The sequence below is a fragment of the Danio rerio genome, chromosome 24 (assembly GCF_052040795.2).
Source record: "Danio rerio strain M-AB ecotype USA chromosome 24, GRCz13ab, whole genome shotgun sequence".
Classification (NCBI taxonomy): Eukaryota; Metazoa; Chordata; class Actinopteri; order Cypriniformes; family Danionidae; genus Danio; species Danio rerio.
This window is the reverse complement of record NC_141044.1, coordinates 29,609,530-29,630,000: the sequence shown is the minus strand read 5'-3', so window position 1 is coordinate 29,630,000 and position 20,471 is coordinate 29,609,530. Positions and strand designations below refer to the sequence as shown.

Below are 20,471 nucleotides of genomic sequence, written 5' to 3'. Positions count from 1 at the left end.
AAGAAAATGAATGAATGAATGAATTTTTCTTAATTTTACATACGGAACATGGATTCTGCGCCAAATATTTAAATCAATCCAGGTTATTATTAAATTTAATGTTAGTTCCTTACAATCATTGTTTGTTTTCGAACTAATCCTAAGTATTGTGTCCTGATTTTTCTCCTTCAGCATTTTCTTTAGCTTCTAAATGTAAAACAGTTGCTCTTTATGTTGTACGACAGCATCTGATTGGATGACTCCGGGCCCTATGGGATGCACCTTTTTTGTTTTTAATTATCAAGGTTGGGGTTTAAATTGTGGCCAGGTTCTCAACAGTGGTGCAGTCGGGTGTGTTGAGACTGTAGTGCACAAGGGGTTTGGCTCACCTTTGTCTTCCAGTCAGTCGCTCAGCTGTAAAGCTGAACTTCGAGGCCCAGTCGGACTGCCTCTCTTTAGAGGTTCACACCACCACATCCTAACACAGGTAAGATACACAATTGTATGTTCACTTATGTTTATGGTTAAGCCAAAATGTAAAAATATACAGCAGCAATTATTAATATGCTTGCAGTTCTTAAACACTGATTTGATCTGTTTGAAAAATAAAATAAAACCCTTGTATCTTTATTTAAGAAAGTATTTAATGTTGTTTCTATCTTTGAAAGCTGATAGTGACATTAACAGGAATTAAAACAATGTAAAGAGCTTAAAAATGTACATTATTGTGATACATTTTAGTTCAATGTACATAATTTGTCTTTTGGGTGTTTTCTTTTTCTTTATATAGAGACAATTTTGCTGGAAAATAGACAAAAAACAAAATCCTGTTGAATTGTCTTTTAATATTCGTATTTGCAGTTTAATTTACTCCAACCTGATATAGTCACTCACTGAAATTTACATGATAAACTACCAATAAACAATAGGAAACTTTACTCATTATAATCTTGATAGAAGTTTATCATGTCAAAGTACAGATATGAAAGAAAATAAACATGCTGTAATTAATTTTATCCAAAGGAATCATGGCTCACTTGAGAGGATCTTCCATCTTCCATGTGTTACTGCTTGCAACATTAATATTACCAGGTGAGATTTTCAAAATATGACCTCAAGTGTTTATTTTTTCAGTAGTTCTAAGCTAAAATGCCAGATCTGATTTAGCATTTTTTGACTGAAATCCCTCTAAATATCCTACACCATATGAGCTGGTGTCAGGTTTCTGAGAACCAGCTCTTCGTTTCTGCTCTTCAACTAGTAAAAATGATTCCTTGTTGTCAGCAAAACTCAAGTGCACAAAGTTTCCAGATGTGGCAGAAGTTTACAAGCTCATAAAAAAAAACAACAACTTGCTGATACCCTGAAAGAGCAACATTTCCTTTACCTCCCTCATTTAAGACACAGAGATCTTCCGCTAAGTCAATATAACACAAACGTCCCCATTCCAGCCAAGATGAATGTCACTTTCAGAGAGATTAAACGGTAAAGTGTCAGTTCATTCACTTTCCTGACGCTTGGATAATTAGGTTCACCTGTAGGTACAGAGGCTCCGGTCCTTTGTAGATTTTATAGGTTTTGCTTATGGACAGGTTTGGTTATTGCAGCCCCCTGCTGCCAGGCATCAAAGTGCTGATGTGTGCTGTTTGAAGATTAATTTCCCACAATACACTGTATATTACCACCTCCCCCCCAAAAAACTTGTAAAACTGCATCCTGCTGCCCTCAGCTTATTGGGTCTTTACCGTCTGTAAGCATTTTTCTACTTTGCTTTTGACGAACGCAACATCTGGTTGAGACCTGCACCCCCTAATTTTTGTTGTCTCTCTACTCTTCTTCCATAAAAGCATTTCTGCTGGCTGGCCCCGTGACCCAGCGTTTAAAAGGAGACGGTAAGTATGGCTTGTTTCCCTGTCTTGTCAGTGAGTCCCAATCCATATATATCTTGTATAATTTATATGTGAATGAAATGACACCTGATGGTTCTGCCAGATGGAAGTGATGACAAGACAGGCATTGAGGAAGCCACAAAGAAACTGATCCGCAACAGGAGAAACATCAGTTGGTACAAGCAGCACTCTGACTTCTGGAATTGGTACAAATACTTCACTGATAATGAGAACAAAGACGGAGTGAGTCAAGTATATTAACAGTCATGTTTTGTCAGAGTTTTATAATCCAAATACTGAATCAAGGTATCGCTTCTATTATCACTCTTTAGGTTGCAGAGCTGGATCGTGTCTATCTGTCATACCTGCAGAACAAGAATCGGGCCGAGTCACGTCGCTCCTACAAGATGTACCTGCAGCACCTTGGTGACATCTACAAGTCCTGTGCTGAGTCTGATGACCCAAACTGTGTGTCCTCATACACCAACAGACCCAAGCCCAAAGCTGAGGTGCCAGTTCCTGCCCCAGTCAAGTCTTGTGACCCTTACAGAGACCCATACTGCTTGTATTCAAAGGGATACTCATATTACCCATACTTGGCTCCAGCTCCTGTCAAATCTCCTGCACCTGCTCCTGCTCCAGTTAAAGCCCCGGCCTACCTTCACACCCCAGTGGTCAAGGACCCACGTTCTGGTCAATACTACTACTCTCCATTGGTGCAACCGTTCCTGTCCGCTGAACAGCGGGCTGAGCTGCTGCGCATCTGTGATGCAGAGGATGTAGAGTGTCTCCAGTACCACCTCCGTGCTGCTTACGGATACAGATCCGCTGCTGCTCTTGCCCCATCCTATGCCCATCTCGGCTGTGACCCTAAGACCGATCCTCAATGTGTCCCACATTTGGTCCAGAAAGCCCCCTCTGGTCTTTATCTGCGTTATCCCAACTGTGACCCCCGAGTTGACCCATACTGTGCTTATGCTGCTGCTCTGGCATCCTCGCAGAACCCTGAATCTCCACCCTGCAACCCTCTCTACGAAGATAACTGCAACCCTCTGACCGCCACAAGAATTGGCAGTTTGGCCCATGAAAATCTGAAGGATAAGCTCAACTCTGAAGCTGGCGCCATGCGGGCACCTCAGAGCCCTCAACATGATCCTTATGCCATGTTCAGGGATGCATCTGCTGGGGCTGACCTGCGGAGACACATGCCTGCACAACTGCAACCTCCAAGGTACCACCAGCCAGAGGAGCCAGAGCACCCTTTGGGACCACGTGGGAAAACCAAAGAAGGCTATGAATGTTTCGTCGGGTATGATAAAGAGTGCATCCCACTAAGTTCCCAAAATGAGCGCCGCCCTGCTGTGCACAGACAGCCATCCTACCCAGCCGAAGCTTATGAGCCACATCTGAACGCAGATGGATCCAGAACTGGGGTGATCGAGCCTGATCCCGACTGTGACCCAGAGTACGACAGAAACTGCCGCCTGCGCCGCTATGAACCTGAGCCCGCCGAACCCGTCAGTATTTCACCTCAAGAGGATGTGGCCCATCCAGCTCAGGAGCCATCCCACCATGAGGAGATCCCTCAGCATCGCGAGGAGTCCTACCCTGAAACCCCTGGCTATGACCAGCAGCAATATGACGCTTACATGAGTGGACAAGAGGATCCCTATGCCGGCTACGGCCCCCAAGAACCAGGAGCAGCCAGTTTTCAGGATGTCCTGAGAGGATATGGTGGTCGGTATCCTGGCCAGGATGACCACCTTGCCTACAATGGAGACTACAGAAAGAAATAAAAAGCAGAAATACTAAACTAGGACAGAACATTTTAAATATTGAAACACACTTTCACTTAAAAAAAAGAGCCCACATCAATTTAGCTGGATTTCACTTGGTTCACTCACAATATTTTCGAGAGCTGCTGAAATTTCACAGTTTGACAGCACTTGTATAGATTTATACTTTTTTTTTGGATCTTATATCTTCTTGCTGATTTGTTTAGCCCATGTAACCTGATTGTGTGTTCCAGCTTCTCTAAGAGATTGACTTGGAGATTTTTTGCTCCATATTCAACCATAGAAGCAGTCTTTTTAGCTCATTTTGGGGGATAAATAAACCAAACAAATGATGTGCAAAAAACTAATGTACTCTAATCACGATCCCCTGCTCCTTTTAGGCAAGATTCACCCTACAAATGAATATTTAATGATCTTCTGGACTTGCAACAATGCTTTTTAATGCTTTGTGATTTGTTTGCATATTTGTAAGATGTTTTTCTTTGAATGTTTCAAATAAAAGCTTTAAAGATCTCGCATGTCTTTTATTTTCTAATATATTTTTACTGCTAGCAAACTAGTTCAACAAAAAGCTTTAAATTTATTACATGAAAAAAATTAGAAGTTACAATTTTTTTGCTAAGCCTATTAGTGACAGGTAATTTATTATGCTTCCATTGTCATTCAGAAAAAAACTGCAATACAATAAACTTAATTATCTCACTTTTCAACTCACTAAAACAGTCAGTGATTAAATATTCTGCAGAAAATTAGCATACAAATATTTAATAACAAGCACCCCATCAGTACATGTCATATACTGCTTTCACAAACTTTAACAACTCAAACTTTGTGTCAGTTACGTGACATTTAATTTGCAGGATTCCTGTTAACTGTCTCTGGAGTTTAGAGAGACGTGAAAACTCTTCACAATGAATAGTTTCTTCAAATTATAGAATATTCCAAGTTGTGACACAGATGTCTCAATTAGCCTGAGAATATTTTTAATAAACAATAATGAATCATACTTCCTAACAGCTGTGATGATATTTTGCTTCATTAAAATCTTTCGCCTATTGCTGCTGCACTCCAAACATGATCTAATTTATAACATAAATATAATTACAAGGTCATGTCTCAGCACATATGATGGTATGAACTGACCTTGAACAATGATTAAAATATCTCAAAAGTAGCCTACAGAGAGGAAGCAAATTGGCCTGATGTGTAGTCTCTAGGCCTCTAGATCTTAAAACACACTGCAATGATCAGGTCAGTGAGCTAAAGTGATAAAGACATTTTAGCGTTTGCGGTTGTCAAATGGGTTGCTTAAAACTTTAGGCGTCAAAAGGAAGCCAGAAAAGGTGGAGTCGTTGTTATAATCGACATAAATCCCTTCATCAAATATGTCATCATACAACTGAAGCCAAACCTCATCTCCAGAAGACAGATTTAAAATCACCCCTCCTGAGGCCTGATCCAGATTTCCGCTGTGGAACTGGTCAAGAGTGAAGGCCACAGTTCGGCCATTTCGAAATATTGCTACCTTGGTCTCCTTGCCATTGATGGTGAGGTGATATGTGAAGTAGTAGATCCCAGGAATGGCGCAGCGAAACTTTCCGGAGATGTCATCGTAGTGATGTTGTTCATTGTAGAAGGTTTTGGTGAAGCGGATGGGAGATCCACTGGCGGGGCTGACTTTATCTGTGAGTCCCATGCTAAAAGCTGAGTGGTAGGGGAAGGAAGCCTCTCCACTTTCTCCTTTCAGGCCTGGGTTTCCAGGAAATCCTCTTTTGCCTGGAAATCCTTCATCTCCTGGTTTACCTGGCTCGCCGGTTGGTCCTTTGGGGCCTTGACAAAGATATTTGAACAAATTTTTAACTAACAAGAATCACTGATAGTACATTAATTTACCTTCAGCTTAGTCCATTTATTTATCAGTGGAATGAACCGCCAATTTACCCAGCACATTTTACACAGTGGATGCCCTTCCAGCTGCAGGCCAGTACTGGGAAACACCCATTCACTCTCATATTCACACATACACTTTGTCCAATTTAGTTTATTCAATGTACCTATAGTGCATGTCTTTGGACTGTGAGGGAAACTGGAGCACCCAAGGAAACCCACACGAACAAGTGTCGAGCGACGCGAGAATTGAGACTTTCTTGAGCAACAGCCAATAGGAGCACCTGCAGAGCTCATATGATGCTCTCTTAGCTTGCTTAGAGGCCAGTTGTTACCTACACAGACATGCGTTTGAAGCAAGTCGCCACCCAGAGCGACAGGCAGATACAAAGTCGCTGCTATTCTGAATGAGGCATCAGTAAGTGTTGTCTTTCTCCTGACTCTCTGTGTTCGTTAAAAATGTCCTTCGAAAAGTAGGAATTTAACCCCGGCTTCCTGGCCAAATTTGCCCACTGGCCTCTGTCCATCATTGCCTCCTAACTATCCCTATATCATAACTGGCTTAATCACTCGGTCTCCTCTTCACCAATCAGCTGGTGTGCAGTCTGGCACAATAGGGCTGCCATCGAGTCATCCAGGTGGATGCTGCACACTGGTGGTGGATGAAAAAAATGTGCAAAGTGCTTTGAGTGTCCAGAAAAGCGCAATATAAATGTAGGAATTATTATTAAAAGTTTATAACATTTTTTAAAAATGTCTTGTTTTGTGTTCAACTCATATGTATGGAACCACTTGAGGGTGAGTAAATAGTAAAAACTATCTCTTCAATAAAAGTGTGGTCTAAAGGTCTAAATACTTCTTAAAGCTACTTGTCTCTAAATGGCTTTAAATGAATCACCTGGCTCTCCATTTTCTCCCTTCTCCCCCTCACGTCCATCACGTCCGTCTCGTCCAGGGATGCCACCAAACCCCGGCATGCCAGAAACACCCCTCATCCAGCGGGCGCAAGGTTCCCTGCTGTTCTGCTCAGCCAAATCTATCTGAGAGAAACCCAGTCTGGCCACCATCGCCACACAAACCACAACAATCCACGCTGAACTCATAAGAGGAGCAATCTGTAAGTCAAACTGTAAAAATACAACGCAAAATGTTAGAATATTTCAGACATCATCACTCATTTTATAGTGCATTTAGATTAGTCCTGTCCTACCTGCTCATCAAGAGAGGGTCTTGTGTGTACTGATAGCTTGAGCTGCGTTGTCCTTGTGTTCGGGTTTCCTCTCTGCTTGTCATCCCTAAAAATATCTGACCAGACAGGCGAAGCAGCTGTTGGTATTAAACAAACGCACACACATTTAGATAAGATAAGACTGGCTGAGAGTTTTGTATTTTGTTTTTTCATTTACTGCAACATATTGATTGTTAAACGCACGTTGGTTGTGATTAGCTAATAGCACATAGCTGGAATGCTAGCTGACCACTTTTTTTTAATACTGTGAAAGATATGTGGTTGTTTTAAAAAAATTAAATGAGCAAATGACTGATTAGTAACTTAGTAAGACCTGTTTAGGCCACTCAGTTAAAGAGCCCATATTATACATGAAATAAGGTCATATCTTGGTTGTAAGGGTCTCCAACAACAGTCTAATATGCATGCAAGGTCAAAAAACACTTTCATGGTCTTATAATCTGCATTTATTTTTATCTAATTATCCCAGCGACTCCTGTATGAATCGTCCAGTGATTCATTTGTTCCCAAACCCCTCCTTAGCGCGAAGCTAATCTGCGCTGATTGGGCCAATGACAGTCTGTCGCGATTGGTCGACTGCCTTCAGTCAGAGAGGGAAATGGCCAATAGCTAATCAGCAATTTAAAAAGTAATCACAGTTCATACACGCTCGATAGTGTAGGCGTGGACTTTAGCTGCCACACTATGGCGAGTGGATAGTGCCACGGATAACCGAACGAAGGAGACAGTCGTGTACTCGCCATACCACACACACACAAAAACACACACACACATCCGGATGACAACGCTCCCGCTTCAGCCCGCACCCGCCAGGTTTTAGCCTGAGAACCCGCTCCGTTTTCTGCCCGCCGCGCCCGGTCCCGCTAGAGCGAAGAACACAACCAAATATCACCCAGTATACAGTCCAGACAGCCAAGCTGTCTGTTTAAAAACACACACACAGCACAAAGTACACAAAGCTCGTTCGTTCGTTCGCTCTCTCTCTCGCTCTCTCTCTCTCTCTCTCCCCACGCCAGATTTCTGCGGCGCGGGAATACATTTCCGAATAAATCGCGGGAGCAGAACTCTAGCACGGAGCTCCATAAACAAACAGCACGCGTCGCATTTTTAACGTGACTTTGCACGCGATAAGATAATATATCCAGTTAACCTGATACAGTACACGCGGTTACAAGTAACAAATCACAACTAAATACATTTGCAAGCTAGAGTAAACGAGGCAACAACTTTAACCGCACGTACTTACACTTGAGAAATGTAGGAAGAAACCCATCCTGACGTCCATCAGTTACTCTTTACTGATCCTTCCTTTAACAAACTCAGATGAAGTATTCTTTGTAGCATGTAGCTTCCAGAAGTTTCCAACTGCTTGGTTATAATGCTGATGTTTCATCTTTGGGTAGAGACTCAATATATCCATCTGCAGTGTGACTTCAATCGACCGGCATGTTTGTGTGCGTGTGTTTGTGGGTGTGCGTGTGTTTGTGGGTGTGTGTGTGTGTGTGTGTCTGGGTTACTGCGTCAGAGGGCGGGGCCTCAGGTTTGAAATCTCCCGGGTTTGCGCGTGCACGTGAAAAACTTTGTTTCGTTCGTACGTCATGGCGAAACACCTAATGAGTCGGTATCAAGGCGACTCGTTTGAAGCACTATGATTCGACTCTTTTATAGATGAATCAACAGTTTTAAACACTGTATTCTTACAGATTTAAGCCTTAGCTGGATACTTCACTTCACTTAGAGCTGTGTTACACACTACATGGAGGGGAATTTTCAAAAACCCATAATATGGGCTCTTTAATACTGCCAGCAAAGCAAAGAGAAAGCTGTAATCCAATCATGGGGCGCCACCTTGTGGTTAAAAAAGTATTTCTTTAAGTCCTCAGTGGCCGTTTTTAGACTTTTAAGAAGTAATTAATTTAAAAATATAAACGTACGGTTCAAAAACTTTGTGTTTATTTGTTCTGTTGAACACAATTGAATTGTTTTGAAGAAAGCTGGAGACTTCTGTAAAGTAGACTATTTTGAGGATGTAAACAAAAACAATGGTCCCAACGTATTTCCTGTTTTAAATGGTAACCGGATAAATAATGTTATGATAGCTGTTTTAACATTAAGTTATGATTGAATTGCCATCTTGTTACATGAAATAGTTTGATAACAAGTAGGAAATGTTCACGGGCCAATAACATGACCACATTGAAATGGGCTTTTCTCAAAATATCTTGTGTGTGTGTGTGTGTGTGTGTGTTCTAAATAAACTGAATAAAGATACTTAAATTTGGAACAAGTAAAGAGTGCCCAAAGTCTACAAAAGTTTAAAAAGTCTTCAACTTTAATTTAATGGATGCCTCTTTTTAAACATAAAAGCAAACTGTATGCAATTTGCAAGTTTATTTCCTGATTAAAAATAAGATGAGTGAGGAAGACGGGAGGAAATTAATTAGTAAAGATAAATCAATGTTTATTTAAATATATCAAACACATACACACCTATTAAAGCACCTAACAGTGGCAAATCTAGATAACCTACAATAAGTTTTAAGTCATCTTTTTAAATAAAATACATTTTAAACTTACTGATTTTAAACAATAAAAACGAAAAATGCACAAATACACTCTTGAGAGCTCATCACATACCAAATCCAAATTTAATTCAATGATTCCGAAAATAAATAAAAATAAAAATGTTACAAAAATGAAAATGCTTAACATTTTCCCCAAAATATTAAGTCAAAATAAAAATACATAAATACAGACACATGTACACTAGTTCTAGTTGATCATTTGGAAAAGTGTCAGAAAGTAGATTTTTCAGATAAATCATTTGTTGAACTACATCATAATAAACACAAATACTGAGGACCTATTGGAACCTGCATGGACACAAGATTCTCACAGAAATCAGTCACGTTTGGTGAAGGAAGTCATGGTTTGGGGTTAGAGTGCAGAGTGGATGCTACACCAACAGCCTGAAGTATCAAGACATTTGTGCTGTCCATTACATTACAAACCACAGGAGAGGGCAAATTCTTCAGCAGGATAGAGCTCCTTCTGATACTTCAGCCTCCACATCAAAGTTCCTGAAAGCAAAAAAGGTCAAGATACTTCTGAATTGGCCAGCCCAGTCACCAGACATAAACATTATTGAGTATGTCTGGGGTAAGATGAAGAAGGAGACATTGAAGATGAATCCAAGAATCTTGATGAACTCTGGGAGTTTTGTAAGAATGCTTTTTTTTTGCCATTCCAGATGACTTTATTAATACATTTGAGTCATTGCAGAGATGTATGGATGCAGTCCTCCAAGCTCATAGGAGTCATACACAATATTAATTATTTTTCCACTGCACCATGAGTTTATTTTCTTCGTTATTTCTGTTAAGTGACAAGACTTTTGTCTAAACAAAGTCAGACCTTACTGTAAAAATTAAATAATTAAGAGTCAAGGCATGACCATATTTTATTTAGGTAAAATAAGTGTAATCTAGAACCCTTTGCCTTTCATATAAGCCACTTCTGATACCAAATGATCAACTAAAAGTCAAGTAGGTGACAAGACTTTTGTCAGATAGTTTATAGTGATTTTGTTAATCAATAATAATCAATCAATAATAAATTGTAAGCCTACTAAATTTAAACAATAAAAAATACACCATATAACAAATCCAAATTTAATTCATTGATAATTTAGCAAAAAAATAAAATAAAATAAATGAGTAAAATGTCGTTAACTCTTACAGAACAAGATTGTTTCATAAAAGGATGACTTACACAGTTATGCAATATATATTAAAAGAGAATCATAAGGAAAAATTCTGAAAATAAAAGACTAGCATGGCTTTAATTAAGATATAAACGTTGTATTCCAGTCCTCTGTTGGAATATCCATATGTTTGATTGCACAAACAAAAACATTATTTCCTGATTGAGACTGCTATACAATATAATTGAGTAATAAGAACCTATATTAGTCCTGTAAAATTAAATAAATGCAACCCTAATATCCCAGATCTTAGTTTTAAATGCAATAAGATACAAGAAGGTACATTTTTCTATTGTGTGCTGGAATGTGTTGTATTGTGTTGGAAAAATGTTAATCGCCCCTCTATTGGACTTTGGTTGAGAAACTTATAACATGTTTGGCTCTTGAAAAGCTCACATATGTAATAAGGAAAAAAATGCACTGAATTTTACAATGTCTGGCAGGTGTTTTTGAACGTCGTGGAAAATGGAAATATTGAGGAAACTTTGGAAGTCAGAAGTTGGTGAATGTGAATTGGTGTTTGAATAGATATCTTTTCTTTTTTAAAAGTGTATTTATTTATTTATTAATTTTATTTTTTTAATGATTATTAATTGTTTTCCCTAACCCTGTCTGGGGTCATTTTTGGGTATTGGGGTTTGCTATATTGTAAAACCTAACTAACTAACTAACTAACTAACTAACTAACTAACTAACTAACTAACTAACTAACTAACTAACTAACTAAATAAATAAATAAATAAATAAATAAAAATGCCTAACATCTTCTATTAAGCAGAAAAAAGGCCAAGGCTGCAAAATCAGCACATTATCACTTTTAATTTATTAATATTTTATACATAATTATATTATTACATGCTCTTTTTGGCAAAAATATGCAGCAGACTATTATTTAACATAACTGGAGAACATTCGAGGCATGCTGTCTTCACTTTTGTTTTTATTTAATCTTTTGATAAGGTCAGCACAACAGAGCTCAACATACATGCTCCTTTTACCATAACAATGCATAATGTCGCTCTATAAACCTTCCACAGAGCTGGATTCTTCAGCTTTTTATATGGACTCTCAGAGTTAATTAGATGCTCCATTAAATGGAGGAAATATGAAGGAAACTCTCCATTCTCTGCCGTAAAAGGTCAGCATTTGTCTCACACATATATCTATATGCCATCTGACACTGCAAGGGACTAATTGTGTTACTTGTACAGATTATAAAATGCCAACATATTCTGGTTAAACTATGTTTTGCTCAAATGTCATAACTGAATAATCATCCTCCGATTTCACCTTGGAATCAGCACTATTGATCTGTTACTGTGTGTCTTTAAGCAGATGAAGCTTTGAGCACAATGAACGCATTATGATTAGACGCTGATCATCAATAATTGCTCATAATGGGTCAGTCATATACATATACAGCGGATTTATCAACACTATAAAGCCAAGTGTGCCACGTTATATTGCTAAGGACTCTAAGTTTTAAAATGATCAAACTCTGTACATGGTATACATGTCTTGTATTGTCTGATTGACAGTTTATGTTATATAAAAATCAATTAGTTGACTTAAGTGAGTAAACCCGTTGTTTTTACTGCAGTTTAATTTTAAAAAGTAACGGTTGCCTCAAAAAATTATTACGTAAATGTACTATGTGCATAAATATATAGGAAAGAGCCCCTATTATTCATTATAAAAGGTCATATTTAAGTTTTTGTTTCCAACAACAGGCTGATATACACTCGCCAGCCACTTCATTAGGTACACCTGTCCAACTGCTTGTTAATGCAAATTTCTGATCAGCCAATCACATGGCAGCAACTCAATGCATTTAGGCATGTAGACAGGGACTGCGTCCGAAACCACATACTTCCATACTATATAGTACGCTAAAGTCAGAATGCGAGCCAAGTATATGTCACCAATCATAGAAATCCAAAATCAGTATGCGAGAAGTACCCAGATGACTTAATACTTCCGGCGAGATTCTGGAGTGCGCATCCCATGCACGCTGCATTATCCTATGATGCCCTGCGAGAGAATTCATGAATGGGAGTGAAGCAAGGCAACTGATGCAGGTAGGTCACTTGACCAAGACAAAATGGCGGATGTAGTACAATCGAATTCCATTCATTCTGCTCACATTCATACTGTATGAAACATACTTTTAACGGCAGAGTAGTATGTTTAAATTCAAGTAAAGTACCTACTAAGTAGTAGGCAGTTTCGAACGCAGCCAGCGTCAAGACGATCTGCTGCAGTTCAAACCAAGCATCAGAATGAGGAAGAAAGGCGATTTAAGTGACTTTGAACATGGCATGGTAGACGGGATGGTCTGAGTATTTCAGAAGCTGTTAATCTATACTGGGATTTTCATGCGCAACCATTTCTAGGGTTTACAGAGAATGTCCAAAAGAAAATATCCAGTGAGTGGTTCTGTGGGCGCAAATGCCTTGTTCTTGCCAGAGGTCAGAGGAGAATGGCCAGACTGGTCTGGTACAAAGGCAACAGTAACTCAACTAACCACTCGAAGAAATGAAGAACATAACTATATAATTAATAACGAATTACAATACCAATTGTGAAATATAAAACAATAGTCAAATATATTTAAAAATGTAACATAAAACCTGTATTGTACACTCTCAGAAATAAAGATATATGTGAGTTGTCACTAGTGGTACCTTTTCAAAAGGTATTTGTACCTGAAGGGTCCATATTGGTACCTCAAAAGTACATAATAGTACCTAAAAATTTTAAGAGGAACACTTTTGGAATTTTTAGGTACTTATATGTACCCTAAAGGTATTAATAAGAGCCCTTTAGGTACAAAATTACCTTTCGAAAAGGTACCACTAGTGACAAATTGCGTACCTTTATTTCTGAGAAGAATATGAACCTTATAAAATATATTTGATTCTTAGCCCCAAACTGATTTTCAAGAATGATTTTGATCGTTTTAGTTTGCCATTTTATTCAATGAGCTATTTGTTGCAGTATAAAATCTACTTCATATGCATAAAATGTATAAAAATTCAATAGTATCTGGATGCAGCCTTTATGATGCAAGCTGAGGTTGCAATGTCAGACACAATGCACTCAATGGAGTGAGTGACGTCACTGTGATGGGTAGGGTAAAAGGTGGAGTTAGGTAAGCGCATTAAAAAGCATTGGATGCAGCTCAGACTGCAGACCCCTTTCTAAAAATGACCAGTTTTACCAATTACCTTTGTCTTGCATGTTTTTTACTCGCTAAAATGTATACTGGAAAATGTGACTAGTTATTAATTTTATGGTAATGTTCTTCACTTCTTCAAGTGTTTTATTGAGTTACTGTTGCCTTTATATATTATATACTTTTAAGGTACTAATATGGACCCTTTAGGTACAAATGTGTACCTTTTAAAAAGGTACCACTAGTGACAGCTCACATATATGTTTATTTCTGAGAGTGTAAAATACAGTTTTTATGTTACATTTAAAATATATTTGACTGATTTTTGTTTTATATTTCACAATTGGTATTGTCTAAATTTTTCTAAATGTTCTTGTTTACATGTTCATTTAACTTCAAGTAGTAAAAATTGAGTTAGTTTTGCTTGTTTTCTTTTTCAGAACCTTCTTATTATTCTGATAACAACTGAGAAAAGCATTTATTTGCATAACTTGCAAGAAATGGAAAAAAAATGCTGATTTGACATGAAGACCTTTTAAAATCCCTTTAAACCTTACCGATGTAAAATTAAGGGAACATTTAGACATCATTTACTCCAGAAGTTTCATATCGCCAAACAAAGAGCGAAAACTGGAGCATTAAATGCAAGCATTAAACAACAAGCCAAGCAATTAACCCCATTTTTACATGAAAGCGCTATATTTAGCTCAGAGACCTGAAGCTGCTTCCCTTTTATTGAATCAGTCTGGAGGGAAAGTCATCATTACCGAGATCATTCAGGGCAAGCTCACATGCACTAATCAGTGATAAAACGTAAACAAGTGTGCGCGGACACAAATGAAGAAGCAGCGATTCAGAAAAAAAAAACAGCCTGAATGGTAGAAAGCAAAGCAAACAGGCTTATCTTCCCATTGCAGAGCTTTTCCAATTCGCCCAGTTCCAGTCATTTCCAGGATTCCTCTGGAACTGGATTATAACAGGTAATAGAGGAATAATACCATGAGGGGTTTATTATGATTATGACAGCTGTGTTCGGCAGGGAGAAATGTGCAGTTACAGTTGAAAATGGGTTTTCATGACGGCCCGTGTTTCAAAATAAACGCTTTGAAATGTTACTTTAAATGAGCGTCGTGGAGGTGGAAAGTTGTCAGGGTGAAGTTTGGGGAAAAGTTTGCAAAGCTTCATCGAAGAAAGCTAAGTAAAGCACAAACAGAGAACATTCTAATGATTTAATGTTTCCTTTGGTTTTGCAAATTAACTCTTCAACAAACGATAAAAATTGATTTATGAAAATGAATTAAAACAAAGCTTTCTGTACTTGCAAATAAAACTCTTCAAAAATGTTTATTTTTTAATATTTTCATATTTCATTCATTTATTTTCTTTTCGGCTTAGTCCCTTTATTAATCTGGGGTCGCTACAGCAAAATGAACCGCCAACATATCCAGCATGTGTCATACGAAACGGATGCCGTTCCAGCTGCAACCCATCACTGGGAAACATCCCCCCATACACACTATGGACCAGGGGTCAACAACCCTGTTCCTGGAGAGCTACCTTCCTGCAGAATTCAGTCCCAACCCTGATCAAACACACCTGAACCAATTAATAGTACCTAAAGCAGAACTTGATAATTACAAACAGGTGTGTGTGGTCAGGGTTGTAACTGAAATGTGCTGGAAAGTAGCTCTCCAGGAACAGGGTTGGTGACCCCTGCTATGGACAATTTAGCCAACCCAATTCACATATACCACATCTTTTTGGACTTGTGGGGGAAACCGGAGCGCCTGGAGGAAACCCATGCAAACACGGGGAGAACACTGTCATATTTGTTTTTAATAATACTAAAAAAATGCTCAAATTAAATATAAATGAAATTAGGTATTAAAATAAATTAAAAGTAAAAAAAAAACAAAAAAACATTTTTCTTTATTTTTTTTAAAATTATATATTTTTAATTTACAGTAATAATAATAATACAGATTTCATGTCAAATTCATGTAAACATTTGCTTTAGAAGAACTAATTAGACATTAAACATTTTAAAATCAGAGCAATTGAAACAGGACCATAGCCAGCCTGATGAAAGGGGTAGATCTTTTTTTCTCAAAAGGTGGACCTTTTTACAGTTATTGGCTTCATTTTCTATTTTAAATTTTATAATGAATATATAATTAATTTTTATTAAAAACTTTCTATTAAATACTGCATTTAATGACATTTAAGCACCATTCTTTGCTGGTATAGCCCGTCAGATGATCATCATAACCAGTTTTTGATGTACCAAAAAATAGGAGTCTGTTAAAGTTGTAAATTAAAAACTGTTGCCTTTTGTCATTTATCAGACAACTAACAAACTGGTCAGCACATTCATCTCTCCACAGTCCGAATTTGGTCATTTAAATAATAAATTAAATTAAGTAAATAATAATACATTAAATAAGTCCATTTGAAAAATCATGGATGACTACAATAGTCTAATTGGTATTAAAATAAAAAATAAAAACTTTAATATGGGCTGCTTTTGGTGCTTAACCCCCCTTGGCTAACCCCCCTTGTAAAAATGTGTTTCTTTTTAGATTTTATAAAAATGCAACATCATCTTAATTGATTTCTATAAGGGATGACAGCAAATTACAACACAATTTTTAAAAAAATAAAGAATGTGCAACATCTAACACATTAATTGGTCCAGAAAATGGGTATATTTTCAACAGAAAGCACAAATCTTTAGGAGAAGGATCCTCAAAAAATAGGTTAGTGTCCCAGGAAAACGAAGACTTCTGGTCAAACAAACATGTGAGTATGAGCAAGGAAACTGTGCCGGATTTAATGAAGATTTATAGCAGTATGGCGGATCATTCCTCAAAGTCCAAATATTAAATTCTTTATGAAAATGACTGGGAAGAAACATCATTCAAACAGCGGCGAGTAGGAGGGGAATGAATGTGCTGTGATTCTTCAGTGTATTCATCACAGTTGATTATGAACACACAGTCAATGAAGTTTTAAAGCACCGACGGGTCAAGGATAAAGAAGCACTATAGGATGTGATTTCTGGGATATCAGAGGCCTGCTTTGGTCATTAGGACATGGATCATCATTAAAGAGATTTTTGATTATTAAATAGTTTTTTTATGATGCTGCAGGAACATTACAAATACATTTTTATTCACCGAAAAATGCCATGCAGTTACTTGTGGAACCATATTCACATTTAATACTTTTATTCATAGTAGTTTTAAAAAGAGAACAATTGAAGTAATTATAGTGATGCTTAATAATAATACAATTATTTAAGAAAAAAAAAATACTACAAAGTTAGGATTGGTTGTGTACACTGCAAAATATTTTCTCATTTAGATTGTTTTGTCTTGTTTCTATATCTAAAATTTCCTAAATCAATTATTAAAAGGAAAAAAAAACAAGACTCTTTCTTTACACCATTGGCAGATCATTTAGCTTGTTTTAAAGAAAAACTCACCTAATTTTGAGATGTTATTTATGATGCGAATCTTTTTTTTCACAACATTCCAAAGATGTTCTATTGGATTGAGTTCTGGCGGCTGTGGAATCTGTTTGAGTACAGTGAACTCATTGTCATGTTCAAGAAAGCAGTCTGAGAGGGTTCACGCTTTATGACATGGCACGTTATCCTGTGGTCATAAAGGGATGGACATGGTCATCAAAAATACGCAGGTAAGCTTTGGCGTTGACACGATGCTCCATTGGTACTAATGAGCCCAAAGTGTGCCAAGAAAATATCCTCCAAAACATACACCACCACCACCACCAGCCTGAACCATTGATATAGGGCAGGATAGATCCATGCTTTCATGTTGTTGACACCAAATTTAGGCCCTACCATCTGAATGTCACAGCAGAAATCCAGACTCATCTGACCAGACAACGTTTTTCCAATCTTCTATTGTCCAGTTTTGGTGAGCCTGTGTGAATTGTAGCCTCAGTTTTCTGTTCTCAGCTGACAGGAGTAGCACCCAGTGTGGTCTTCTGCTGCTGTAGCCCATCCGCTTCAAGGGTGAATGTGTTGCTCGTTCAGAGATGCTCTGCATACGTCACTTGTAACGAGTGGTTATTTGAGTTACTGTTGCCTTTCTAGCTGCTCGAACCAGTCTGGTCACTCTCCTCTGACCTCTGGCATCAGCAAGGCATTAGTACCCACAGAACTGCCGCTCACTGAATATTTTCTTTTTTCCAGACCATTGTCTGTAAACCCTAGAGATGGTTGTGCATGAAAATCCCAGAAGAATAGCAGTTTCTGTTATGCTCAGACCAGCCCGTTTGGCATCAACAACCATGCCACCTTCAAAGTCTCTTTGAGAAGTTGGACAGGTGTCCCCAATAAAGTGGCCGGTAAGCGTAGAATGACTTTTTATTAAAAGAAAGTTAAATTAATAGGAAATTAAATAAAATCTGATAAATTAGAAAGGAAATAAATAACTTGCTTTTCCCATGATTTTTTTTCAGTTTCTCTTTTTAAATTTTAGATATTTAGCAAATTTATTACAAGTGATGTTTAAAAGAACAAGACAATCTTTCACAGTATTTCCTTTTATATTTTCCATCTGATGAAATACTTATTTTCTTTTAGACTGGCTGAAATAAAAAAGAATATTTGAAATCTAGAAAAAAGAAACTCAAAAGTTTGGAACTAAACTTTTTTACATTTTTAGGTGAACTATCCCTTTATAAATGATATGCTTATAAATAATACGCTTGAGGTAGCTTGTCTACAGCATTAGGGCAGTGTTTGTAGATGTTTTGGATGCGTATAGCACAGACCTGTACAGATGGGACGGGTACAGACAGTCTAATACCACAGCGGGTCGTAGAAGCAGCCTTCGCTTGATGGATGGCTCTCATTTGCTGTCAGCCTTGAACTATTTTGGTGTTTATCTTATTAGCTTCCCTACATACACTGTCATTTATCTAATAGAGTCACGGCAAAGAGTTTACCGCATGTTTTATTTGATTAGACGATCATTTGTAATGAACTTTAAAAGGGTAAAAAAAAAAATAATAATAAAATTTTATATATATATATATATATATATATATATATATATATATATATATATATATATATATATATATATATATATATTTAAGTTAAGCACATAAACATTAAAAAAGATAAATAAATAATAAAACTGCATTTTATATACACAAATTATGAGTCCACCTGTGATTTAAAAAGAAATTCTCAAATGATGTTTAACAGAGCAAGGAATTTTTCACAGTATTTCCTTCAACATTTTTTCTTCTGGAGAAAGTCTTATTTGTTCTATTTTGCCTAGAATAAAAGCAGTTTTTAAATTTTTTAAACCATTCTTAGGTCAATATTATTAGCTCCATTAAGCTATATTTTTTTCTGATTGTCTACAGAACTTTACTAATTAAATATAGCACATAAACATTAAAAATAAAGAAATGATAAAACCGCATTTTAATATTTATTGTGACTGTTGAAATAATGTCTAATGAGTCCATGCGAAAGAAAAAAATTGTTTTTAAAAATTTGACGGTACCTCAGATGGTTGTCTCTTTGTTGTAACAAATATAATAATTATAATTATTGAAATATATATTAAAACATATTCCTGCAGGTTTTTTAAAAAATAGCAGAGATATTTAACATTGCACATACCTTTAAATCCGAGCTATTCTTCATTGCAAGGTGCAAAATGGACCAGCAATTATAGAATTGCAAAAATATTATATTATCTGAATATTGATATATATACATACACACACACATACATACATACATATATATATATATATATATATATATATATATATATATATATACATATATATATATATATATATATATATATATATATATATATATATATATATATATATATATATATATATATATATATATATATATAATCTAAAAATAGACATGCACTGAAAAAAATATATTTTAATAAAGATATGATTCACAAGCGTTTTCTATTTATTTACGGTTGCAAACTGCAAACTGACGACTTTTTTTGATAAAAATTTAACTTTACAGTTTAACAAAGTGACTTTTAATGACATTATAGTAGTTTGAAATAATGTAATGTATAAGAAATAATATATAGAGAATTAAATAATAGAAAATGTACTGGCAGTTTATTACAAGGTTTTTGTACAATAATATATAACACCAACCCAGACAATATATGAGCTATTGAAAATGGTAATAAAAGTCCTTTTTTCAAACTTTTCAGGGTTAAAAAGTTGTTGGAAGAAAGATCAAGGTCCCATAATGCATATTAAAAGCATAAATACACATGGGAAAAAACAAAACATGAATCACAAAATAAGCAAAACTGCTGATTTACGGATATGTATTTATTACAGTATATATTTATTTTTAGCGGTTGAGAAACCTTTTCTTCAGATTCATAAACTGTAAAACCCAATAAGTTAAGATAACTCAAACCATTTAAGCTCAAAAACTAATCCTAATGAGTACTGTGAACCTAATCCATTTGAGTAAATGAAGCAATTTGAGCACAGTAAAACCCAATAAATGAAGAGAACTAACTGAATATTGTAAAACCCAATAAGTTAGGTCAACTCAAACCGTTTGAGAAACCAATTGCAACAAACCATTTGACATTTGAAACCAATCTATATGAGTACTATGAACTTATTCCATTTAAGTTGAAGTAATGAGGTATTTAACTCATTACCCTAACACGGAGTTCAAAAC

At 36.6% G+C, this 20,471-nt stretch overlaps 2 protein-coding genes across 10 annotated transcripts in view; one reads left to right on the top strand and one right to left on the bottom strand.

Moving 5' to 3' along the window:
* The first annotated feature begins 313 nt into the window (after positions 1–313).
* Positions 314–4,179, top strand: and1 (actinodin1). The gene is made up of 5 exons (NM_001197254.2): positions 314–466; positions 1,003–1,071; positions 1,827–1,871; positions 1,972–2,111; positions 2,201–4,179. Exons 2-5 carry the CDS (start codon positions 1,008–1,010, stop codon positions 3,662–3,664), a joined length of 1,713 nt encoding a protein of 570 aa, NP_001184183.2. The 5' UTR covers positions 314–466; positions 1,003–1,007; the 3' UTR covers positions 3,665–4,179.
* adipoqa (adiponectin, C1Q and collagen domain containing, a) overlaps positions 805–20,471 on the bottom strand; it is a 51,891-nt gene continuing 32,224 nt past the window's right edge. For 3 of the 9 annotated variants that reach the window (XM_087308764.1, XM_087308765.1, XM_087308768.1), the window contains 3 exons: positions 6,762–6,877; positions 6,450–6,678; positions 805–5,494 (listed from right to left, as the gene is read on the bottom strand). In XM_087308764.1, the coding sequence (XP_087164890.1) occupies positions 4,944–5,494; positions 6,450–6,678; positions 6,762–6,877 (896 nt within the window). In that variant the 3' untranslated portion in view covers positions 805–4,943. Of the gene's footprint in view, positions 5,495–6,449; positions 6,679–6,761; positions 6,878–6,983; positions 7,135–8,046; positions 8,346–8,601; positions 8,856–9,802; positions 9,884–20,471 lie in introns of those variants that run through there. The other 6 variants (XM_087308769.1, XM_087308766.1, XM_087308767.1 and 3 more) reach the window with 6 other exon arrangements.

What these genes read in the sequence shown, in the direction of transcription:
- and1 (NM_001197254.2), top strand. Translation starts at nt 1,008, where the DNA reads ATGGCTCACTTGAGAGGATCTTCCATCTTCCATGTGTTACTGCTTGCA. An exon ending in CCAGCGTTTAAAAGGAGACG is followed by an intron (nt 1,872 to 1,971) that starts GTAAGTATGGCT and finishes TGGTTCTGCCAG; the next exon opens with ATGGAAGTGATGACAAGACA. An exon ending in ATAATGAGAACAAAGACGGA is followed by an intron (nt 2,112 to 2,200) that starts GTGAGTCAAGTA and finishes ATCACTCTTTAG; the next exon opens with GTTGCAGAGCTGGATCGTGT.